Source organism: Culex quinquefasciatus, chromosome 2 (assembly GCF_015732765.1).
Source record: "Culex quinquefasciatus strain JHB chromosome 2, VPISU_Cqui_1.0_pri_paternal, whole genome shotgun sequence".
NCBI classification, from domain to species: domain Eukaryota; kingdom Metazoa; phylum Arthropoda; class Insecta; order Diptera; family Culicidae; genus Culex; species Culex quinquefasciatus.
The window spans coordinates 42,462,212-42,484,389 of NC_051862.1; the positions used below are offsets into that span (position 1 = coordinate 42,462,212).

General features: G+C 35.8%; 1 protein-coding gene across 14 annotated transcripts in view; it reads right to left on the bottom strand.

Annotated features, from left to right (window-relative positions):
- LOC6042198 (SH3 and multiple ankyrin repeat domains protein 1) overlaps window positions 1-22,178 on the bottom strand; it is a 254,779-nt gene that overhangs the window by 52,392 nt on the left and 180,209 nt on the right. For all 14 annotated transcript variants that reach the window (XM_038255171.1, XM_038255169.1, XM_038255170.1 and 11 more), the window contains one exon: window positions 2,739-2,864. In XM_038255171.1, the coding sequence (XP_038111099.1) occupies window positions 2,739-2,864 (126 nt within the window). The remainder of the gene's footprint in view (window positions 1-2,738; window positions 2,865-22,178) is intronic.

Here is a 22,178-nt window from a genome sequence, read left to right on the forward strand (position 1 = left end):
ATCTGAAGTCTCAAAAAAACCTTTGGATAATCGAGTCTGGACTGTAATAAATTTGCACACGACTTCCATCATTGTCATATTTTTTGGCTTTGTCGTTCTACAGGTCGTTGATACTTTTGAAAGATTTTCCTATTCCTTGTAAAATGTATAATGCAATTTGAATAGGTTGATTTTGGTTCCCAATTTTATGAATGCAGGATTTTGGAAACGGATTTTTTTTTTCAAATAAAAGTATCTATGGTTTGAAGTTCACAATTTATTTTAAACATTTTGTATTATATTCAAACATTTCTTGTTTGACTATGAAGTCTGTTCTTTTTTTTACAATCAAAACCAATGTTTTGACAATGTCTTGATGTTTGTCCTCCCTTTCTCGATTTCGGTCGGAGTAAAGGAACATAAACGTAAAAAAAACTTGAAAGGTTTTAAAATAAGTGAAATATTGTTTTTTTTTACCCTTGTTTTGATTTTAAAACTTGTAATCTGTTAGACAAAAAGATCAGTATGAATATATGACAAAATGTAGAAAGACATAAGGTTGAATGGACAAAAGGTCGAATGGACAAAAGGTCGAATGGACAAAACGTAAATGGTTGATTTTTTTTTAATATTACAAAAAATAACTTTTGACGTGAGCTCATGCTTGAAAAAAATCGCAAAACTCGAAAAAATATTACGGCAATCAAGAATAGGAATAAAACAATGTTTGAGAGAGGCGTTTTAAAAAATCTGCTCATGTTTGAAAGAATGGGGTAACTCACAATATTGTTACAAAACTAATATTTTTTAGGGAATGGGAAACCTTTAAAAAAATGGTTTGCAATTAATTCTGTTTATTAAAAAAAACATTACTTAATGAATGGATAAACGCCCCTTTTGTCCTTATTTGACTTTATGTTTTTCGACCTTTAGTCGCACATCTGTTTATTTCATTGGCTGTATCTAAGGATCGAAAAAAAAAAACAATCTTATGTGATTTTCGAATATTTACCACAAGATTCTTTGGGCAGTGTTGCCAATATTTCTGAGGAACATCTTTATTGTAAAACGTTGAAAAAAGTGATTTTTTCCTCATTCTAGATTAAAACCAAATCTATAGTCGATTTTCATCAAAACTGTGTGTTGTAAATTACCACATTTAATTGATTTTTAGTTTAAAAGTGACCTTTAGAGAACTTTGAGAGAGGAGATATCAGGTTGTAAAATTGAATAATCTAGGTATGCGGTTTTAAGGGACTGAAGAACTCATTACAATCCGTTGAACCGTAGAAGCTATGATCTAACTTGACTGCCCTCAGTCTTTTTTTTTAAATTAAATGAATTTTTTTTATAAATTTTCAATTGAATTTGGCAGACATTGACAATTATACCCATATATACTGAGAAAAAGAAGTAGAAAGAAAAACAAACCTTAATAGATGTGGTCTGGACACTAAATGTTTTAATTTGGTTCTCAGGTCATTTATTTAAATGTACATTTTTTTCAAGTACAGTCCAGACTCGATTATCCGAAGGCCTTGGCAAAATTTCACTTCGGATAATCGAACCACGAAATTTTTTTTTCGCTGTCTTATTTTTGATTGTTGAATGACCTCTAAACTACTCTTAAGTGATTTAGAATTTTTAAATCCAAGATGAAAAAAATGCATTTTTCAATTTAATACACAACCAACCATTAAAATTTGACTAAAATGGAGTCGCAGAACTAGACTTTGATGTTAAAAGCAAAAAAATAAAAAAAAATCCATAAAAAGAAACTTTTTTGTTAGTGATTCGATTGTCCAAAGTCCTATTCAAAAACTTCGGATAATCGAACTTCGGATAATCGAGGCTTCGGATAATCGAGTCTGGACTGTGTTTAAAAAATACATCAAATTTTCAAATGACATTCGCTCGAATGTTTTCCTAATTCTTGCCAGGTTTAGTATCAAGTTTTTCTATCAAGTTAGAACTTTTATGATATTAAATGGTGAAAAAATATGGCATTGTCTATCTAAAAAAAACTTATGATTATCGTTTATATGGCAATGTGACGTAAGCGCCATTAAGAAGATTTATTGGAAACTATTACATATTAAAAAAAAATATTCTCATGTTTATCATCAGAAATTTGATCAAATTTCACCCATAAGGCGAAACAGATCATTGCACAAATCGAACGATATCTAGATCAAAACGAGTCAAATACACTTCAGTCAGGTTAAACCACTTTTCACTAAAGATGATGATAAATTTGCTCTGCGCAGCGAAATTCCGCATAGTCTCTAGTTTCTCTTGGGTACTAGACAAGGCTTTTGAAGTCGTGATTTGCCTTTCATTCGATCTTAATGATTTTGCACTTGAGCACACAACTCGGTCGGGCCCTTATGAACAACCTGGCTAGCCGACACATCATTTGCTTTCATCAGAAGCGGGGTTTTCTATAGTCTGGATAATAATATCACTGAAGCTCCTAGGGCCTTCATCGAATAAGTGAGCGCCACGGTGTACAAAAGGATAAAATCAGCAGCAGCATGAAGGAGGCACACGAGGTTCATTCACTGGATTTTACCGGCCCTAAATGTGCCCTATATGAGCATGTACCGTTCAGTCGGCAGCAGATCCAAAGAGAGGCTGTGAATCGACCACCAAAGACCGTTTAAAGATAAGCGAAGGCGAAACTCAACGGGACTAAAATTTTGCAACAAGAACAACATTATTCATAAATTTTTGAATGTTTTTAATTTTATTTAACTTACCTCCAAATACCCGACGGGTCCGTTGAACGGATAGTCTCCTAACCGCCGTTCCTCGTCCAGGAACTTGCCAGCTTTCCCGTTGGACGGCGGACAAAACAGTCCATAGTTGAAGCTCTCCTTCAATTCCTGTAAGAAAAAGAAAACAAGAATAGGTTAGAAAAAGTTTTATGATATTTTTAAAACAGATTTTCTGGCAACCCTGCTTCCTAAAGTGACAGTTACGAGGGGGTGGACACTCCATCCATTTGTTTCATTCCAAAATCAGGATTAAGATGAAAATAATCGATTAAAAATCAAGTTGTCACCCTCCCGTCGCTGCGCGACACTTCCCGTCGCGTCGCATGACGTTTTTATTACACCATCTTTCAAGGTTTCTTTTTGCGCTTGGAAGTCAGTGTCGCATTTCGCTGAAAGCAACCACCACCACGTCTCAACAGGATCCGGTAAGCCACCACCCCCGTATGTCGATCGGCGTCTTATTGCTTCATTTTAACACCACCGCTTCGTTAAGGCCCCTTCCCAATAAAATGTTGTAAATAAATCACCAACAGTAGGCGAAGATCCTAACCTACACGCGACAACATCGCCGTTTGACAGCTCACCGTCGTCGGGGCTTGCTTCTTGATTGCACGCGGAAATCGAATTTCTCGACTGACTGCACATCGGGCGCCCCCTCGTTTACGTTTAAAATTTATAATTTGTTACCGGGTGTGACGCCCCTTGCACGCCGGGCGAAATTACGCCGAGATGCAATTTAGAGGTTACCGTAAACGTCAATATTGGTGAAGGAAGCGTCAGCAAAGTGGTTGCCATAATGGCGGTGCTATAAAACAAATTTCTGCTTAAGCAGCTGTCAAAAAGTTACGTTTCAGGCAGAATTTCACAAGATCGTAGCAGAAAATTATAGCCGCGGCTGTGACTAAAGGTAAGGTTACACACACGGTTCCCGGTATGTTTCATGAGCAATCGATTGGTTAAAGTAGATAGCGTCATGCCGAGACAAACACGAGCGTAAAGAATTGGCCATAAAATGTGAGCGCGGCACACGGGCCACAAACCTGTTCGCGGATGGACGTGAAAAATGTGACCCCGGCGTAACTGCAAGGTGTCGGAAATGCCACGTTCCGATTGTTTACATGACTTTATAGCATGTGCTATAAATAGTCGCTTGCGTCACCTTGCACTGTTTACGTGTCATTCTTCTAGCTTTTTTTTTGTTAAATCTGCAGTACCTTCACCCTTTAACCAGTTTTGATTGGCTGTCCGCGGAGTCGCCTACTGTGGTAACACTGAAAAAAACCAATTCTCGAAATCGTGAATAAAATTCACGAATGCGAGAACCACGAAGGAATATATTCACGTTTATAGTGCAAATGCACCATAGTCATGAATAAATTCCTTCGTGGTTCTCAAATTCGTGAACTAAATTCACGATTACGAGAATTGATTTTTTTTCTGTGCAGCTCGCGCGCTGCCGAATATTGACAGATGATGAAAGGAGTGACCGTGAAGAATAGCCGCACCTTTTCGGTGGTTTTGGGTCGCTTTCTTTGTTGACATGGAGGGACAATTTATGCGATATTCTCTGACTCGATAATGACAATGACGTCAAACGGATTAGTCCTAGGTGTATCCGGATTAATTTTAGAGAGAACAATTAGAGCGCGACGATTTTCTATATAGCAGCCGCCATTATGGCACGTAGCGGGACATCTGTCAAATGGGCGCAGTGTTGCGCAACTATTTTAATTGAAATCACCGTCGTCGTAGCAATGACCGTAAGACATAACGATTTCCGCTTGATTGGTTTCCAATTTCTTCGAAAATTGCCCAATACAATAGAAGATTCCAGCACACAAAAAGGCGATTGATTAAAAAACACAGCGAAAAAGCAGGCAATGCCAATTAGTTCGAGGAGGGAGTTCTCTAATTACCGCACAAAGACGCGGGAAAATAAATCGATTCAACAACAGTGAGGCTAGAGAAAACCCTATTATTTGACGCAGAGGACAAAAACGAGACACACAATTTCGACTAATTTTCACGCTCTCTTGTGTAATCGAAAATTTGTATCACTTGAGACAAACTCTGCAGGCAACACAGAAGGCTCTGTGTGACATTGTGTTGTTTAAATGTGTGGGAAGCGGAATGACACTATCGCGATGTAGTCGTACAAAAGTTACAAGTGCGATCGCAAGCCATAAAAAATGTCTTCCTTGTGCCTCGTAAAGAACAACAACAACAACACTGCCAGTGCTGGCAACCCGGTTAACCCGAGCAACATAATCATTGTTTTGCTTTGCCTTTATTTTTCAGTTCGTTGGCACGTCGATGGTCAATAAACTAGGAATTTCAGAAACAGGGCCCATCCCATCGGCTGTTGTCTTGGAGATGGCCGCTCCATGGCCTACTGCGATGCCCTGCCAGAGTGAAGTAACACCGTTTTCAAACTGTCACTCTGCGCGCTCGATTTGTCGTGTTTTTGTTTTGCTTTCATTGTTGTCGTTGAGCGCAAAATTTTCCGAACGGAATTCAATCACGCCGTTGCATGAAAAAAAGGTGAAGCGAAACAATACGGTCAGTCTCCGACACGCATGATTTCACCTTAAAACTGGGCGCTCGGTTATTCTATTGATCGAAAATGGCGCGCGCGGCAGCGGCGGTCTCTGGCGCGAAATGTCACATTGACCAAAGGTTGGTGTGTCAATTTGATGCGGGAATTTCATGGCTCACTGGGTTCTTTTTCACGCGGGTTTGAAAGAATAACTGTGAAACAAAATTGATTTTTGTTCTGCAAAAAAACGATCAAACTGGCAACACTAGCCAACAAAATTGCTCGCAACATTGTTGCATCCTCCCTGGGGCTGCTGGTACAAGCTTAAGTTATGCCGGGGCCCCAACAAACGGGAAAGGTCACCCGAAAGGAAATCCAGTGCAAATCCGGCCCGTCGGCCATGATTTATAGCCGGTCCTGTTTTCTGCTTCCAATTTCTTCGTCTGGCGTGAAGTTGTTGTTGGCCGCTTTTGTTCTTCCGAAACGATGCCGCGGTTGCAACTTTAATCAATGAACTTTTGCGCATCTGAGCGGGGGTATTCTCCTGTCGAAAGTTGGGACTTAGTGTGGGCAGAGAAAGATTAAGGAATTTGCATCTCTTGACACGATTAATTTATTCGATTTTTGTTTTTGAAACATTGTAGGCAAGTTGAATGACCTTTTTCAATTCAAGTAAATATATTTTTTTACATATTGTTGTTATTTTTTAAAATGATGCTTTTCTACACCTCAGAATTGAAGAACCTTGGTTCTGGTGTCGTTATGGCTCATTAAGACTATCTTCCCACATAAAAGCAATTGTTGTTCAAACACCTTGAAACAAAGTATAACAAACTGTTCAAACAGCCACAATTTGTAAACAAGCTAAATGTGTTTTTCTAGCGAATGATGCAAAAAAAAAAACGTCACTAGACAATTCCGCCTTTTGTATTTAATCGGTAATTTCAGGTTTAACGTAACTGACTTGCTGGATGCATAACCTGTTTGAATAATTCTTCCAAGAATAATATCATTTTTTTTATATATTGGTTTAGGCCACAATTTTGTGAGTGTCGTAAACCGAGGTGACATTGATAACTAGAAGATTTTTTATGCCAAAAATCCGTTTTTTCAATTATGAATAGTTTTTAAAGTTAGTTAACTGTAATTATGAAAATATTGTTAGGAAAAGGATAATCTTGATTTAGATGTAATAATTTCTCAATGAAAATGATTTTCTACCCCCAAACGCCTGATCGGAATCTATGAACAATTTTACACTTGTCACAAGCTTTAATTCAGACGGTAATAACAAAATTCAAACCATTTCAATAACAAATACTGTTAAAATAACAGAAAGTATTATCTCGAAAAATCCATTTTGCCTTCCTCACTGAGGTAAGGCTATAATCCTGCTCTAAAAATGAACTTTCTATTAAAAGCACCTAGACCAACCTTCATGTATACATATCTACTCAGAATCGAAAACTGAACAAATGTATGTGTGTGTGTATGTGTGTGTGTATGTGTGTGTGTGTGTATGTATGTATGTGACCAAAATTCTCACTGAGTTTTCTCAGCACTGGCTGAACCGATTTTGATCGAATCAGTTGCATTCGACTTGGTTTAGGGTCCCATACATCGCTACTGAATTGTTTGAAGTTTCGATAAGTAGTTCAAAAGTTATGCATAAAAATGTGTTTTCACAAATACCCGGATCTCAATTATATGCATGTAAACGATGTCCGGATCCATCATCCGACCCATCGTTGATTAGGTAATTTAAAGGCCTTTCCAATGAGTCCAAGACATTGAAGATCTGGCAACCCTGTCTCGAGTTATGACCACTTAAGTGATATTTATGTACTTTTTTTTAAGCCGGATCTCACTTAAATGTATGTAAACTATGTCTGGATCCATCATCCGACCCATCGTTGGTTAGGTAATTGAAAGGCCTTTCCAATGAGTCCAAGACATTGAAGATCTGGCAACCCTGTCTCGAGTTATGACCACATAAGTTATACACTGTGTTCTTTTTTTCTGGATCTAAAAAAATGATGAAACCACTCATATACCCATTTTTGGTAAAAAGTGAGGAAGGCATTAACCACATAGGTGGATTAAGTTAGTTTTTGCATAAGGGTTTAAAAGCAGTTTATTTTATCATAACAAAATTTGTTATTGGTCCGATATTGGTTGAAAACCAAAACAACTTTGGAATAACCTGTTTTGCTATGGAAGAATAACTCCAACTGTTATTGGGATGATCGGATTAGTTGTTAAAATAACAAAAAATAATAACGAAGATTTGTTCGAAGAATAACTAAAAATGTTATTAGTCTGTTATTTCAATAACAATCCAATAACAAAAAAATCATAACGACGCATAACAAAACTTGTTATAAAAAACATAAAATGTTGTTTGTCTTGTATTTTTAAATATCAAAATCTGTTATTCCAAAGTTATTTCCGTCTGCTCGGGTAAACACAGAATTCAAATCTTTTTTAGTACTTATAAACAATTTTGATGGGACATTTTTTTTTAAATAAATGTGGATTTTTTTACCATGCCGTAAAACTGGTTTTGGATGAAGCAAAAGTGGATATATGTTTATGAAAAAAAAATCAATTCAAAATAAATTTTGAGCTAACCTGGAATTTTTTATTTCCCTTTATAATTTTGGTGTTTATGAGTTTTGACTGTTATTTGACTGGCTGTTGCAAATATTTTTAAAGTTTATGTCGCCTTCCCCTTCATAATTCTCCCGAAAAATCAGAGGGAAAACCTAAAAAAATGTATGCAAATAGCAGTTGAAAAACAATCCAAAAAGCAGTTTCTGCATTTATAATGAAGAATCACGATTGCTCCAAAAAGACTCATTAACTCGCGATCAGAAATCGAACGCGACGTCACTTCCACACCAATCGCTACTGGATACTCTCTCTCTCTCTTTGCTCTCCCTCTCACTCCAATCGGGTAGTACAGCGAATGGCTCAGTGAGGCTGGTTGTGCTATGTCGCTCAAACTGTCTCGAAATAGTCAGTGATCGGCTTTGTTTTGATCATTCATTAAACTGTCTCAAAACAATGTTATCAAAAATGTTTTGCAATTTTGTTGAATTAAAAAAACATACTTGACAGCAATTTCCAGCATGCCAGCATTTGCTGTACAAAGTGAGCGCCTCGCTGGTATTTGTTAGATTCTCTCCTCTCTGAACTTACTCGTTTGCGACTCGGGTCAACGGACGGAGTAGGGGAAATTCTCGTATGTTTGGCAGGTTGAGTACTCGCTCCTAACTCTATTCAATTTGGTGATTTCACTATTTAAACAACTTTTTTTTTGTAAAAGTGTTGATAGAAACTTGCTTCCTCACTCACTCACGACCTGTTGAGCTATTTATCACTCGGTTTTAGTTGAAAACGCTTTTTATGAGCTGTAATTGAACGTCAAAGTGCTGATATGGCAACATTACACAGAAAAAAAAAGTTGAATTTTGGAATGTTGAAAATGTGGTAAATTGAATTTTACCTCTTTTTTTGAATAATATTACATAAAAAATGTGTAAAAATGTGAACCTGATGAATACTCATCCAAAACTGATGAAAATTCATCATTTTCTGGGGTGAAATTAATCATTTTTTTTCACACAAATTCTGTCACCATTTCCTGATCAATATTACCATCATTTTTTTTTCTGCTGTTCCCCTAGACAAAGAAATTTATGAAGTATCTTTTTCGCTGAGTGAAGCGACTGAACAAGTCGCTGGCAGCTAGCGAGTCCTGTTCACTCACGAATGGCGTTAGAAAAAAAATTGCGCTAGATGTTTTAAAATGCATTTTTTACCTTCTGGACGAGCACTTACGGGAAAACTGACAATTTCAATCAAAATCTCAGGGTTGATTGAATCTTTCTTGAGATATCACGTTTTTATGTTGGAAAGTCCTGTATAGTTTAGCAAATCTGGAGTTTTTTTTGAAAAGGTCCTATAAACCAAATTTTCATTTTTTGCTTTTTGGGTGTTTTTGAAAATCCCTGACTCAAGGCGGTTTTAAAAACACCCAAAAAGCAAAAAATTAAAATTTGGTTTATAGGACCTTTTCAAAAAAACTCCAGAAATGTTCTATATATCAATCCAATATCAAGAATAGATTGCGTAAGAGCACAGAGGCCTTGATTATTTTTTTTCGAAAGTAAGTAAATGAAACACAGTTTTAATTCCAGAAAAATTAGAATTTATTGAACACCCTAATTGTGAACGACCCTAACTTTCAACCGAGCGAAATGTTGCTCCTCTCCATTTGTAACAAGACACCACTTCAAAACATTACAATTTTTGGGAACATCCATTTTCCACATAATTTTGCGATCAGTGTGATCATTTTAGGCTATTTAAAATTTTCAATGAAGATTTTTGTCTTCCAATTTAAACGGGATTTGTTTACATTGTAAAATAAGCAGTTAAATAATAAAACGTGATTTTATAGCTATTGTAGGTATATATGAATAACAAATATGTTAAACTTTCCATAAATGTTTCATATAAATGTGATTTGTTTACCGTTCTAGACTGAATCCCTTTTCTGACAAAAATGAATTAGAACTCCAACAAAAAAAAAATCCCTGAAACTCCCCGAACCCAAATCCAATTTCCATAAATTTTGCTCTAGCCCTAACTTTGTCATCCCTAAACCTCGTATATATCCTCCCACGACGCAGTTACACGACGCAATACTACCGCCCCAGTTAAGGGACCCCGAAAAGCGAAGTTTAATTATGTAAATTTGTACACAAAAAAAAGAACAAACTTCCCCAGACGAGACACAACACAGTCCCGCCGAGAATTCTGGCCCCCCTCCCGAAAGCTTCCTCAATAAGCGATTATTTTGCCTCGAAAAGCTTCCCGAACCATTACCGCAGGCTTCGGATTATGGCGGAGAGCGGGCAAAATGATTAGTTAGTCGTTTGTTTCTGTGAATTTATTTCGCCATACGGCTGCGAGCGAGTATTTTGCTAGGGATAAGCGCCCGAATTGCTGCAAACAGCTGTTGTTTCGTCGCAGGAAGCTGTCGTTTGCTGCGATTTAAACTTGTTTACGGAGTAACGAATGAAGATTTCGTGTAGTTAAATTTTATTTCTAAAACCGATTATTTCTGTACAGCGGACTAAATATAAATTTAAAGAGATTTTTTCGCCTAAACTTATGCACTTCAGTAGCAGGTTTGTATCTGAGGATTTTCTAAAGTTGCTGTAGTAGTTTTTTGGGCGTTGCATATCCAAACACCAAAAAGGTCGATCCACTTTTGGGTGGGGTCCAAAAAATCCACAAAACTTTTGCAGCTTTTTTGCTGGCATCGATTGTAAAGCTGTTGATGGCGCTGATAGTTGGAGTTAAACTTTGGGTGGAAACAGCTGCTGCCAAAATGGGAGAGAGAAAAAAAAAACAAGAAGAAGTTTTACAAAGTTCGACCGTTCAGGACGTTAATATATTCTGCAAGTCTCGTGATAATGAGCACGGAAAACGCAACCTTTCACCAAAAGCGACTTCAAGTCAGCTAGCAGCTTTGAGTTTAAACCTTAAAAGTTGATGATGATGATGCTCTGGGTGTTCAAAGCGATGGAGAAAGGTTCAGGAGTCACGCAATGATGGTGATGGTGATGAGGAAAAATCAACAACAGCAACAACACAAAAAAGATTTATCACACGAACGTCTTACAAATTGACTTGGAAATGTTGTACTCTTTTCGTGTGTAGACACACTCTCCCCACGAATCGACCCGACCCGGGGGAGAGGTTCGCACGGATTAGTGCGAAATGAGCAATTTTAAGGCTTGTTTTTGATGCTAACGGTACCACCTTTCACGTAACATGTGTGAACAAAATGATTGCCGCTGCTGGGTTGGGATTTGTTGCAGTTGTGTTGCAGTGCAAGCAAAAGAAAATGAGCTTTTCCGCACCAAATGCATCAAACGTGTAATGTGATTAAGGGGTAGCATTTGCTATGCAACATTGCTAGAGTGAGAAAACACTTCAACTTTTGTAATGACTGGTTTTGTTAACATCATGTTGAAAATTAGTAATTTTCAGCTCCGTTAGTTTTTCAGTAATATTAAATTTTCGTCTCATTTGAAATAATTACTTTGATTTTAACATTATTTTTTGGAGGGATCGCAAAATTTTACACATGATTCACAATTTGAAATCGGATTTTTACTTTCTGAGACATCGGTAGTTGAATATTGAGAGCTGTTTAGTTGGCACATAAAAAAATCAACATTATTTTGTGTGTATTTATATTTGAGGGGCTGCATCTAGACAACGTATTTTTCGATTATAATTCGATTTTACTTAGAAAAATATGAAAAAATTGCATTGCATGTCATGGATTCGGCCTATTTTATTGGAGAATTGTACGGATGTTAAATGTTGCATTTCCAACTTTTTGAACCCCCTTGAGGCTGCGAGGGTTCCTTGATTTTTCCTTTCCTCTTTTTTGTCTGATTAAATATTTTTATTACAAACAATATTTTAAGAAAATTTATGAAAAACGCTGCAAATTATTATTATATTTTTAGTCGTATGATTTATAAAATTTGGGGAACTATATTGCAAAAACTTATATTTTTTAAATTAATCAACATTTTTTTTTTCTGTAGAATGACCAATTTTCATTTATTGAAAATCGGACGCATATTTGCTATGCAATCGTCACTTTAAAACAAATTTATAGAAATTTTTCTAATCTTTTCGAAAAAAAAAAATCAGGGTTGGTTAAGCTTGGTCAAGTAAAAAAGTCACGTTATGAACGAAAAAAATATTTTTTAGTAGATATACTCGAAAACGGTGAACGATATTGAAATTTATGTTCATTTTTTATAAAAATAGAGTAATTTTTTTTATACTTTTTGACATATTTTTCAAAAATTATGTTTTTTTTTTTAAATTGGTTACACTGAAAAGCGAATATTGACCAACTGGTGTCATAGCTCAAAAGATGACATTTTTTGCCTTCCTCACCTCACTGAGGCAAGGCTATAAATTCACTCGAAAAATGAACTTTTCAAATACGACTCCTAGATATACCTTCACGTATACCTATCGACTTAGAATCAAATTCTGAACAAATGTCTGTGGGGATGTGTGTAGACATGATTTTTTTTTTTCCACACGATTATTTCAGAACTGGCTGAACCGATTTTGGCCGGATCCGCCTTATTATGTTCGTTTTGAGGTCCCCTAAGACCCTATTAATTTTTATTTTGTTTAGTTAAGTATTTAAAAAGTTATGCCAAGAAAAATATTTTTCTAGATACAAAAAAGGGTGATTTTTTGCCTAACCTCAAAAGGCCGGGTCTTTTTGTTAACGTGCGAGAGTCGCGCCAGATGCGAAACGCCCGGTTGCCACATTGCTTCAAATGAGAGTCTGCATGTTTTCTGGAAAAGTCTGTATCAGGTATATATTTTTTTCATAAACTTATTTTCATTATTACTTTGTAAATGTGAGGAAGGCACCACCAACCAAATGGTGGATTAAGAAACGTTTTAGTGGATATAATCGAAAACGGTGCACGATATCAAAATTTATGTAAAATTCTTTACAATTGTAAATTTGATTTTAATAAAAATAAAGTTTCTTTAGATATTTTGTATAATTTTTTTGAATCATTTTTTTTCAAAAATTTACAACACTGAAAAATACACCTTGAAATATGTAGAATACTTTTCAATTGAAAATTAGATTTTACTAAAAATAAAGGTAAAATTTCTTTAGATATTTTGTTCCATTTTTTTGAATCAGATTTTTTTTTCAAAAATTGATAACACTGAAAAACGCATTTTGAGATTTTCCGAAAATTTGTTTTAGCTAAAAATAAAGTTAAATTTTTTTTAGATGTTTTGTTTCTTTTTTTTCAAATCATGTTTTTTTCAAAAAATGAAAACACTGAAAATACATTTTGAGATTTGCGCTGTCCATAATTTTATGTGAAAAGTCGACAAAAATATCACTTAAGTTTTTTTTTATTTTCAATGTAGGGGAGTTTGGGGTAATATGGACAGTAGTGTACTGTCAGGCAAAAAAAAAGTAAAATTCATGGTTGGTTGAGTGGTTTATGGTTTAGATAAATTTAGAGGGATTTAAAATGTCAAAACACTCAAAAAGGAATGTGAGCAATGAGAACTTTTACAAAACCCCTTTTTTAATTTATTCCAATATTCGAATGGATGAAAATCTGATTACTGCACATTTGGCGTTCAACTAGACTCTTATGTTGATTGCTTTTCATTAATTTCTTTGAGATTTCTAATTTCTGTGCTGGTTTACAAGGTCAATAACATTTAAATTTGAAGGGCTACAGAATGTAAAATTAAAAAAAATGATAGTTTCAGGTTAATGAGTTCTATATAAAGATTTATTTATATAAATATAAACGATACCTTAGTCACTAAAAACTATATTTGTGCCTAAGCCACAATAAATGTTTTATTTTTATTTTTTTTATTCTTTATTATAGAGTTTTTCAGCCGGAGGCTAGTTCGACTCTTTTGGATGATTTGACTTCGTGCTTGAAGTCGACCCTGTTACAATGTTGTTTTTATAAATATTGATTATAGATCGTAGTAAATTTTTGAATTTTTCAAGAATAAATGTTTAAATCATTTCAGAATTAATGATTAAATTATGTATACTACACTGAACTATTTGTTATCTTCCTATTCAATTATAGTTTTATCACAAAATCATTATTTAAACCTTTGATGAAATATTGTGAGCAAACACTTCAAAATATAAAGCAATTACATAACCAGGTTGAAGGATAAAAAACATGCTCAAAAAATCAAATGTTAAACTTATTCTTCAACATGTTTCCAAATTACCCCTCAAAAGGTGTTCATATTACCCCACAAGGTATGTCCATTTTACCCCACAAGGCCTGTCCAAATTACCCCACAAGGCATGTCCAAATTACCCCATAGGGGTGTTCATATTACCCATTAAATGTGAGGAAGGCACCCAATAATGGATTAAGAACCTTTTTTAATATTCAATAGATTATGTTTAAACTTAATGTAGCATTTCTCTTTTTAAGTGCTCTAAGATTTGGTTTAAATGTGTGTTTAAATGAGACGCGGGTTCGATTCCCGCCTTATCCACTGAGCTTCTATCGGATGGTGAAGTAAAACGTCGGTCCCGGTTTCTCCTGTCTCGTCAGAGGCGCTGGAGCAGAAATCCCACGTTAGAGGAGGAAGGTCATGCCCCGGGGGGCGTAGTGCCAATAGTTTCGTTTCGTGTGTTTAAATGTTTAAATTCTATCTTAAAAATTCGGCAAAAAAATATCTTCAAAAAGGATTACAATAATACCTTACATTGTTTTCAAGAAATTTAGGCAATTATTCGGCAGTATGTTTCTCCTTTGAAAATAACATTTACTCAATTTTTATTAATTACGTCCCGAAAAGGTGGTTTAGAAGAGACACGATCTCCCACTATCATTCATCCGCACGAAAATTAATCTAACGAAACCTAATACCTTCCTCACTCCTTCAACACCCACAACTCTCATCCGCTGCGTTGGCTCCTCTTCACCGGCTCTTTCCGCAAACCTCCATATAAAGCCGATGTGATTACTTGCTCTGTGTGTGTGTTTATCTTGCCACTCGGAATCGTAAATAAAACCCCGCAGCTTCCGAGAACCAGTTTCGCAAACGCTGCCAAATTAATAAAATGAAATTCACGTTTTCACGCAAAAACACCGCTCTTTGCCGAGGGGGTTATGAGCGTGGAGTTCAAGTTCCCACATTAAAAGCTGACGACTTCCACGTATGATAATATCGCCACGCACGCCAGCCTTCATCGCTTCGTCATCATCCATATTCATTTATGAGATGGACAGAAGTGAATGACGATAATTCTTTGAGTTTCAAATGGTCCACGCGCGGTGATGACGGCGGGTAGCACCAATTGAAACCGACTCATAACGGCTCAAAACGGCTCATCAGCCATAAGTTCACTCATTATCACCCACTTGAGCTGTGAGCTTCCAGCGATATAGTGGGATCAATTATAGCTAGAATGGTTAGTCTACCGTTAGGGTAGTTCGTCAATAACTGGACGAAGAATGCGAAGTCATTTTTTGAATCACAAAAATCCACTGTCAAACTCAATTCTTTCCTTCTAAATCAAAGACTATACACGGAGAAAAATGACTTCCGAAAATCGTGAACAAACGTCCATGAAATCGGAAACCAGGAAATTTGAACACTTTGTTCGTGTTTTCATGAACACTGGTTCACGATTTTCGTAAGTTATTTTCTCCGTCTGTCACAAAAATGGTTCAAATCAATTTAAGCCCAACTTTGTGTCGAAAATGCACTCACATCTAACAACCAGCTAACGGGTTTAAACGCATCCACTTAACTCGAAACCATACACTTTGTGAAAGCCGCCAAGCCGACCAAAACGACGTCGAGCAGTCTATTTATTATATTGAATGAGATGAGTTTTTAATGGGGCCCAGACCGACTGTGTCCATTTGTTCGGACTGCTAAACCATATGGTTAAGAGCATCAGAGGAAGAAATGCTTTATGTCCAGACGCGGTGCCGCCGCGTATTAGTTAATTGGCGTGTAAACATTTAACGCGTTACGCCGGCGCGCTTTAAAACGCACCTTTTAGTACTAGCGTTTAGTACGGCCGGCAAATCGACGGATGTGCGAAACAACAACAAAAAACGTACGCGCGTACAACATAAGCGCGCGTCTTAACGATTTGTACTACATGCGTTTTTTTCGTTGTTATTTTTGTTGTTGAGGGAAATAGTGAAGGTATCGGCATCGATTCGCACCCTGTTCGGACGAGTTATGAACTGTTGTTTAATGAGGTGAGTTGAAATTGGAGGAAGAACAGATTAGATTCGGTTCCGGGAAGGTTTGAACTTGAACTTCTAGACGATTGAAAGTGGAATTTGTTATTACTACTGATCGAAAATTGGCCACATTTTTAAAGACCTGGGTTTAATCCTAGTCGACCCCGGTTAGCGTTTCTTGAGACGAGAAATATTTGGATTTGCCTTCGGTCAGATGGGGAAGTCAAATCACGCGCGGCCTGAGTCTTGTTAGGTTAGGTCATTAGGTCATTCCGAGTGTAGGAGCCGTTTCCCTAGGACCGAAATTTTGCAATAGAGCAGTTCTCTACGAAATCGGTCTTTTTTCTTCAATTTTAATTTTTGTATTTTTTAATCCGTCTGAAACTTTTTTGGTGCCTTCGGTATGCCCAAAGAAGCCATTTTGCATCATTAGTTTGTCCATATAATTTTCCATACAAATTTGGCAGCTGTCCATACAAAAATGATGTATGAAAATTCAAAAATCTGTATCATTTGAAGGAATTTTTGATCGATTTGGTGTCTTCGGCAAAGTTGTAGGTATGAATACGGACTACACTGCACAGTGGTCCGAAACCGGAATCTAGCGTGACAAAATTGATAGCGGCCACACGTTAAGATTTAGAGCTTTGGTGTCTTCGGGACAAATGATCAGGGTCAATAGGGGCATCTTTTGGTATGGTGGACATAAGGGTGGTCCAAATTTTAGGGTGGTTCAGAATTTTTATTTTGGCGGGATGACGAGATAGCGCTTTGATGTCTTCAGAAAAGTTGTAGGGAACACCATTCTGAGCAACTTTGCTGAAGGGCACAAAGCTCTATCTACAAACGGGAAGTTTCTAGAGCCATTTTTGTTATGTAGGTTTGGGTGTTTATGAAAAAATGAGTTTTTTTGAATTTATCAACTCAGGCTTATGTCGTAGCGAGTTGGCGTCTTCTAGACATTTGAAGAGCTTATCAAAACACACATTTATCTTCCAAGAGAGCGAAAATCGGACCTTTTAAACGAAAGTTATAGCCAAAATACGACGAAAAAGACGCCATTTTGAAATGTGAATAACTCAAAAAGGTGGTGGAGTTTGACCTCGCTCTTAGAAGCATCTGAAAGTACACATTCTAGAGTACATTTGCTGAAAATATCTCGGAGGTCTTTTTTGTTTAACTCATTTAATCTTAATTAGAAAATGAGCATTTTTAATTCTTTTTTTGCCCATAACTTTTGATAGAATTGGCCAAAATTCGTTTTTCAAGAACGAAAATGTTCATTTTGACAAGCTCTACAATTGTCTAGAAGGGCTCAAAAATGTGCAAAATGATCTAGTGGTTGTAAAAGAAGAAACAAGTTTTTACTGAAATATTTCAGGAATCTACAAAATAATTAAATTTATTCCTGAAATATTTGAGCATGAGCATGAGAGATCACCCATGGTTGCCCCTCCGTTGCTGAACAGAACCGTAATATCCTTTCAGCACTACTGATTATAGGCTTCGACGATCTAGTGGTGTTTCCCTTATCAACAGCATGTATGAATGCGCTGAAAAGATAAAACACCATGATTGCTAAAGCTAGATCAGTTGCGAATAGGTAACAGTCATTGGCCACCAACGGCGCCCGCCATGTCAGTTTGTAGACCTCGATTTTAAGGGACGGGAATGTTAGTTAGCGCAGGTTGCTACTAGGGCAGCTGATTTACTCTGTGCTTACACCCCACGAGCGCCAGGAACCTGAAAACTTGTTAGTAGGATAGGGTGTTTGGTCAGGATTCATCATAGAAGATGATGATGCGACCCAAAATCATAGTGTTTGTTGAAAGGTGTTATATATTATTCTCAAGGCAAACACTCGGATGCTGCGGATGAGACATTTCCGTTTATCGGTTGTTAAATTTTAAATGAAATGGTTTAGTCTTAGACAGCCGGCTGTGGAAAGATAGAACCAAAATCATTTGTAATTAATAAATGAAGGATTAAAAAGTGTAATTTTTAGCTTGATATGATTTTATGAGTTTTAAATGATTGATGTTTAGTGAGGTACTGATTAACGGTGCGAACGACGAGTTACGATGTTTATCGAGCTGAAATGGTACGACGACGATCACGAAAATTCTAGCGACCCGACGGAGAGGCATCGCAAATCGAACTAACTCAGCTGTCATCAGGCAGCCTTACCTTCAAACACAGACACGCACGCGAAAAAAAATAAACGAAAAACAAACCACGACGGACGCGAAAAATCTTGCGACCCGACGGAAAGGCATCGCAATTCGGACTCACCAATAGCATTTACCGCAAATCATAACAAAAAATATTTTCTATCCCGACCGGCGCGTTACTCAAATTAACTTCTCTTGGCTTTGCGTATTTGTAATGATATTAACGTGTTATAAAAACTCAAAACCTAGACGAACTCAACCGGCGTCGTGCCTTCCGATCCACGATGATAAAGGAAAGACTGATAGCTAGCGAGTAAAAGGACGAAAAAAATCACGAGCAATTGTTCAAAGTGACCGCGAGGCATCACTGGCAGCAAACGACATGATATTTATAATTTACGCTATTATTTACATATTAGAAAATGAACGGAATATAGCAGTACGATTTCATTCACCCTAACGTAAACACACACACACACACACACACACACACACACACACACACACACACACACACACACACACACACAAACTCACTCTTTGAATCAATAGAATAGATTATATTTGTGTTTGCAAAAAACAATTTATGTTTTCCATTTCTAAAATTTATTCCTGAAATATTTCAGTAAAAACTTGTTTCTTCTTTTACAACCACTAGATCATTTTGCACATTTTTGAGCCCTTCTAGACAATTGTAGAGCTTGTCAAAATGAACATTTTCGTTCTTGAAAAACGAATTTTGGAAAATTCTATCAAAAGTTATGGGCAAAAAACGATTTAAAAATGCTCATTTTCTTATTAAGATTAAATGAGTTAAACAAAAAAGACCTCCGAGATATTTTCAGCAAATATACTCTAAAATGTGTACTTTCAGATGCTTCTAAGAGCGAGGTCAAACTCCACCACCTTTTCGAGTTATTCACATTTCAAAATGGCGTCTTTTTTGTCGTATTTTGGCTATAACTTTCGTTTTAAAGGTCCGATTTTCGCTCTCTTGGAAGATAAATGTGTGTTTTGATAAGCACTTTAAATGTCTAGAAGACACCAACTCACTACGACATAAGCCTGAGTTGATAAATTCAAAAAACTCATTTTTTCATAAACACCCAAACCTAAATAACAAAAATGGCTCTAGAAACTTCCCGTTTGAAGATAGAGCTTTGTGCCCTTGAGCAAAGTTGCTCAGAATGGTGTTCCCTACAAATTTTCTGAAGACACCAAAGCGCTATCTCGTCATCCCGCCAAAATAAAAATTCTGAACCACCCTAAAATTTGGACCACCCTAATGTCCACCATACCAAAAGATGTCCCTATTGACCCTGATCATTTGTCCCGAAGACACCAAAGCTCTAAATCTTAACGTGTGGCCGCTATCAATTTTGTCACGCTAGATTTCGGTTTCGGACCACTGTGCACTGGAAAAAACACGGTAAAAAAAATTGGTGATTTTTTTTATTTAACTTTTTATCACTAAAACTTGATTTGCAAAAAAAAACACTATTTTTATTTTTTTTTATTTTTTGAAATGTTTTAGAGGACATAAAATTCAGAAATTTCCAGGTTGGGCAAAAAATTATTGACCGAGTTATGATTTTTTTTAATCAATACTGATTTTTTCAAAAAATCGTAATTTCGGTCGCAAAAATTTTTCAGCTTTATTTTTCGATGTAAAATCTAATTTGCAATCTTTGCCAAAAACACCAAATCGATCAAACAATTCCTTCAAAAGATACAGGTATTTGAATTTTCATACTACATTTCTGTATGGACAGCTGCCAAATTTGTATGGAAAATTATATGGACAAACTAATGATGCAAAATGGCTTCTTTGGGCATACCGAAGGCACCAAAAAAGTTTCAGTCGGATTAAAAAATACAAAAAAAATCGAATGACCGAAATCCTAGAGAACTGCTCTGGAGCATTTCGATGTACAGTGCCGAATAAAGGAGTTTTTTTTTGTAAATGTTATGTTTTGAATTTAAAATGAGATAAAAAAAGCCATTTTCGATAGCAATTTTCATTTTGCTTCTAAAAATGATTACATTCCAGACTCGATTATCCGAAGGCTTCGGAAAAATTTCACGTTGGATTATCGAACCACAATTTTTTTTAGTTGTCTTATTTTTGAATTTTGAGCTTAAGTATGACCCAAAAACTACTTTAAAGTGATTAAGAATGTTTAAATCCGAGATGGTGGCTAAAATGGCGGTGATGAAATTTTTAAAGAATGCATTAAGTAATTTTGAAGGCACTTAGCAATTCAAATTTTAGTAAATGGGGTCGTAGAGTTCAACTTTTATGTTAAAAATTAAAAAAATAAGACGAAAAATTTGATTTTTGTTCGTGATTATCCGAAGTCCCAAACAAACCTTCGGATAATCAAAACTTCGGATAATCGAGGCTTCGGATAATCGAGTGTGGACTGTATTGAAATTGTGACTGTCAATAATTTGGTATTTCCAAAAAAACATTATTAAAAAATATTATACCTTCAGATATATTTTTAAACCAGATTTTGTACCATCCTAAACTTAGGCGCAAAATATGCAATTTTCAGTTTATTAAAACATATCAAAAAATTTAAAAAAATAGCATTCGAAAGTATTTTTCGCAGAGGTGCCTTTTCTTTATGAAGTTTTTTTTAAATTGGAAAAATCATCATTTTTCGACAAAATACCTTAATTGTCTATGACTCGTAAAAGGTCAAGCTTCGATTGCAAATTTTATTTTGCATCTAAATTGTTTCATTTTGAAAAAAAAAAAAAATGCAATAATTTCGTTTATTCCGAAAAATTATCATTAAAAAAAAATCTCCTGTACCAAATTTGGCATCATTTAAAATTTTAGCGCCAAAGAGGCAACTTTACGCCTCACGAAAAAAAAAAACAACAAAAAAACAAAACATACAAAAATTGAAAAAAAAAAATTTTTGGGAACATTTTAGTGATAAAAAGTAAAAAAAAACTGGACTTGTTTTTTTCTTTGTTTCTATTTTTTCATATTCACATGCTCATTTTGTATGATCAGCCCATTAAATTGTATGGGGCCTTGTATGAAAAACTAATGATGCAAAATATCGTCTTTTGACCCATGAACACAGTTTGATTCAAACGAAAAAATGCAATATTAAAAATCTTGAAAATAATTTAAAATTTCAAGAGAATTACTCAATTACTGGCCAGACTCGAGTATGCGAACATCTCGGACAAAAATCACTTCAGATAATCGAATCTTCGAAAATTTAATCACGAAAAATATGACCCCAAATATACTCCAAAGTAATTTGAATATTTAAAAATCCAAGATGGCAACCGAAACGGCCGTAACGCAATGTTGAAATTAGTAATATTTTTACTCTCAGGCCCTAAATCACTCAAATTTGACTACAATGGGGTCACATAAATCGAATTTTATGTTTAACGGGAGTAAATTAGGAATATGTTTTTTTTATCCATCTAGACTTTGGACAATCTAGACTTCGGATGATGTAGACTTCGGAAAATCGAGTCTGAACTGTATATCAAATCAATGTCACCTGATTTTACTGCTGTTTTAATGAAATTTAGCTTAAGCTATAAAATCAAATAAATCTTAATTACCACTTATAAATTGGATTGAATTCAAATTAATTTGTTGGAGAATTTAAATTTGCTTAATTTTTTTAATATATTTCCTCCTAAATATTGCTTCACTAATAAAAAAAAAACCTAATTGTCTCGAGTTTCCAGCTCCGGTCACTCACCTTCTTTCCATGTGAAACTTTTCATCACCACCCTCAACCAAGTGAGGCACATTTTCCGAACCATTGCATCTTTTCCAAACCCCACACGCATGCAAGATCATCACGAACGAGATTATTATAATATCCAT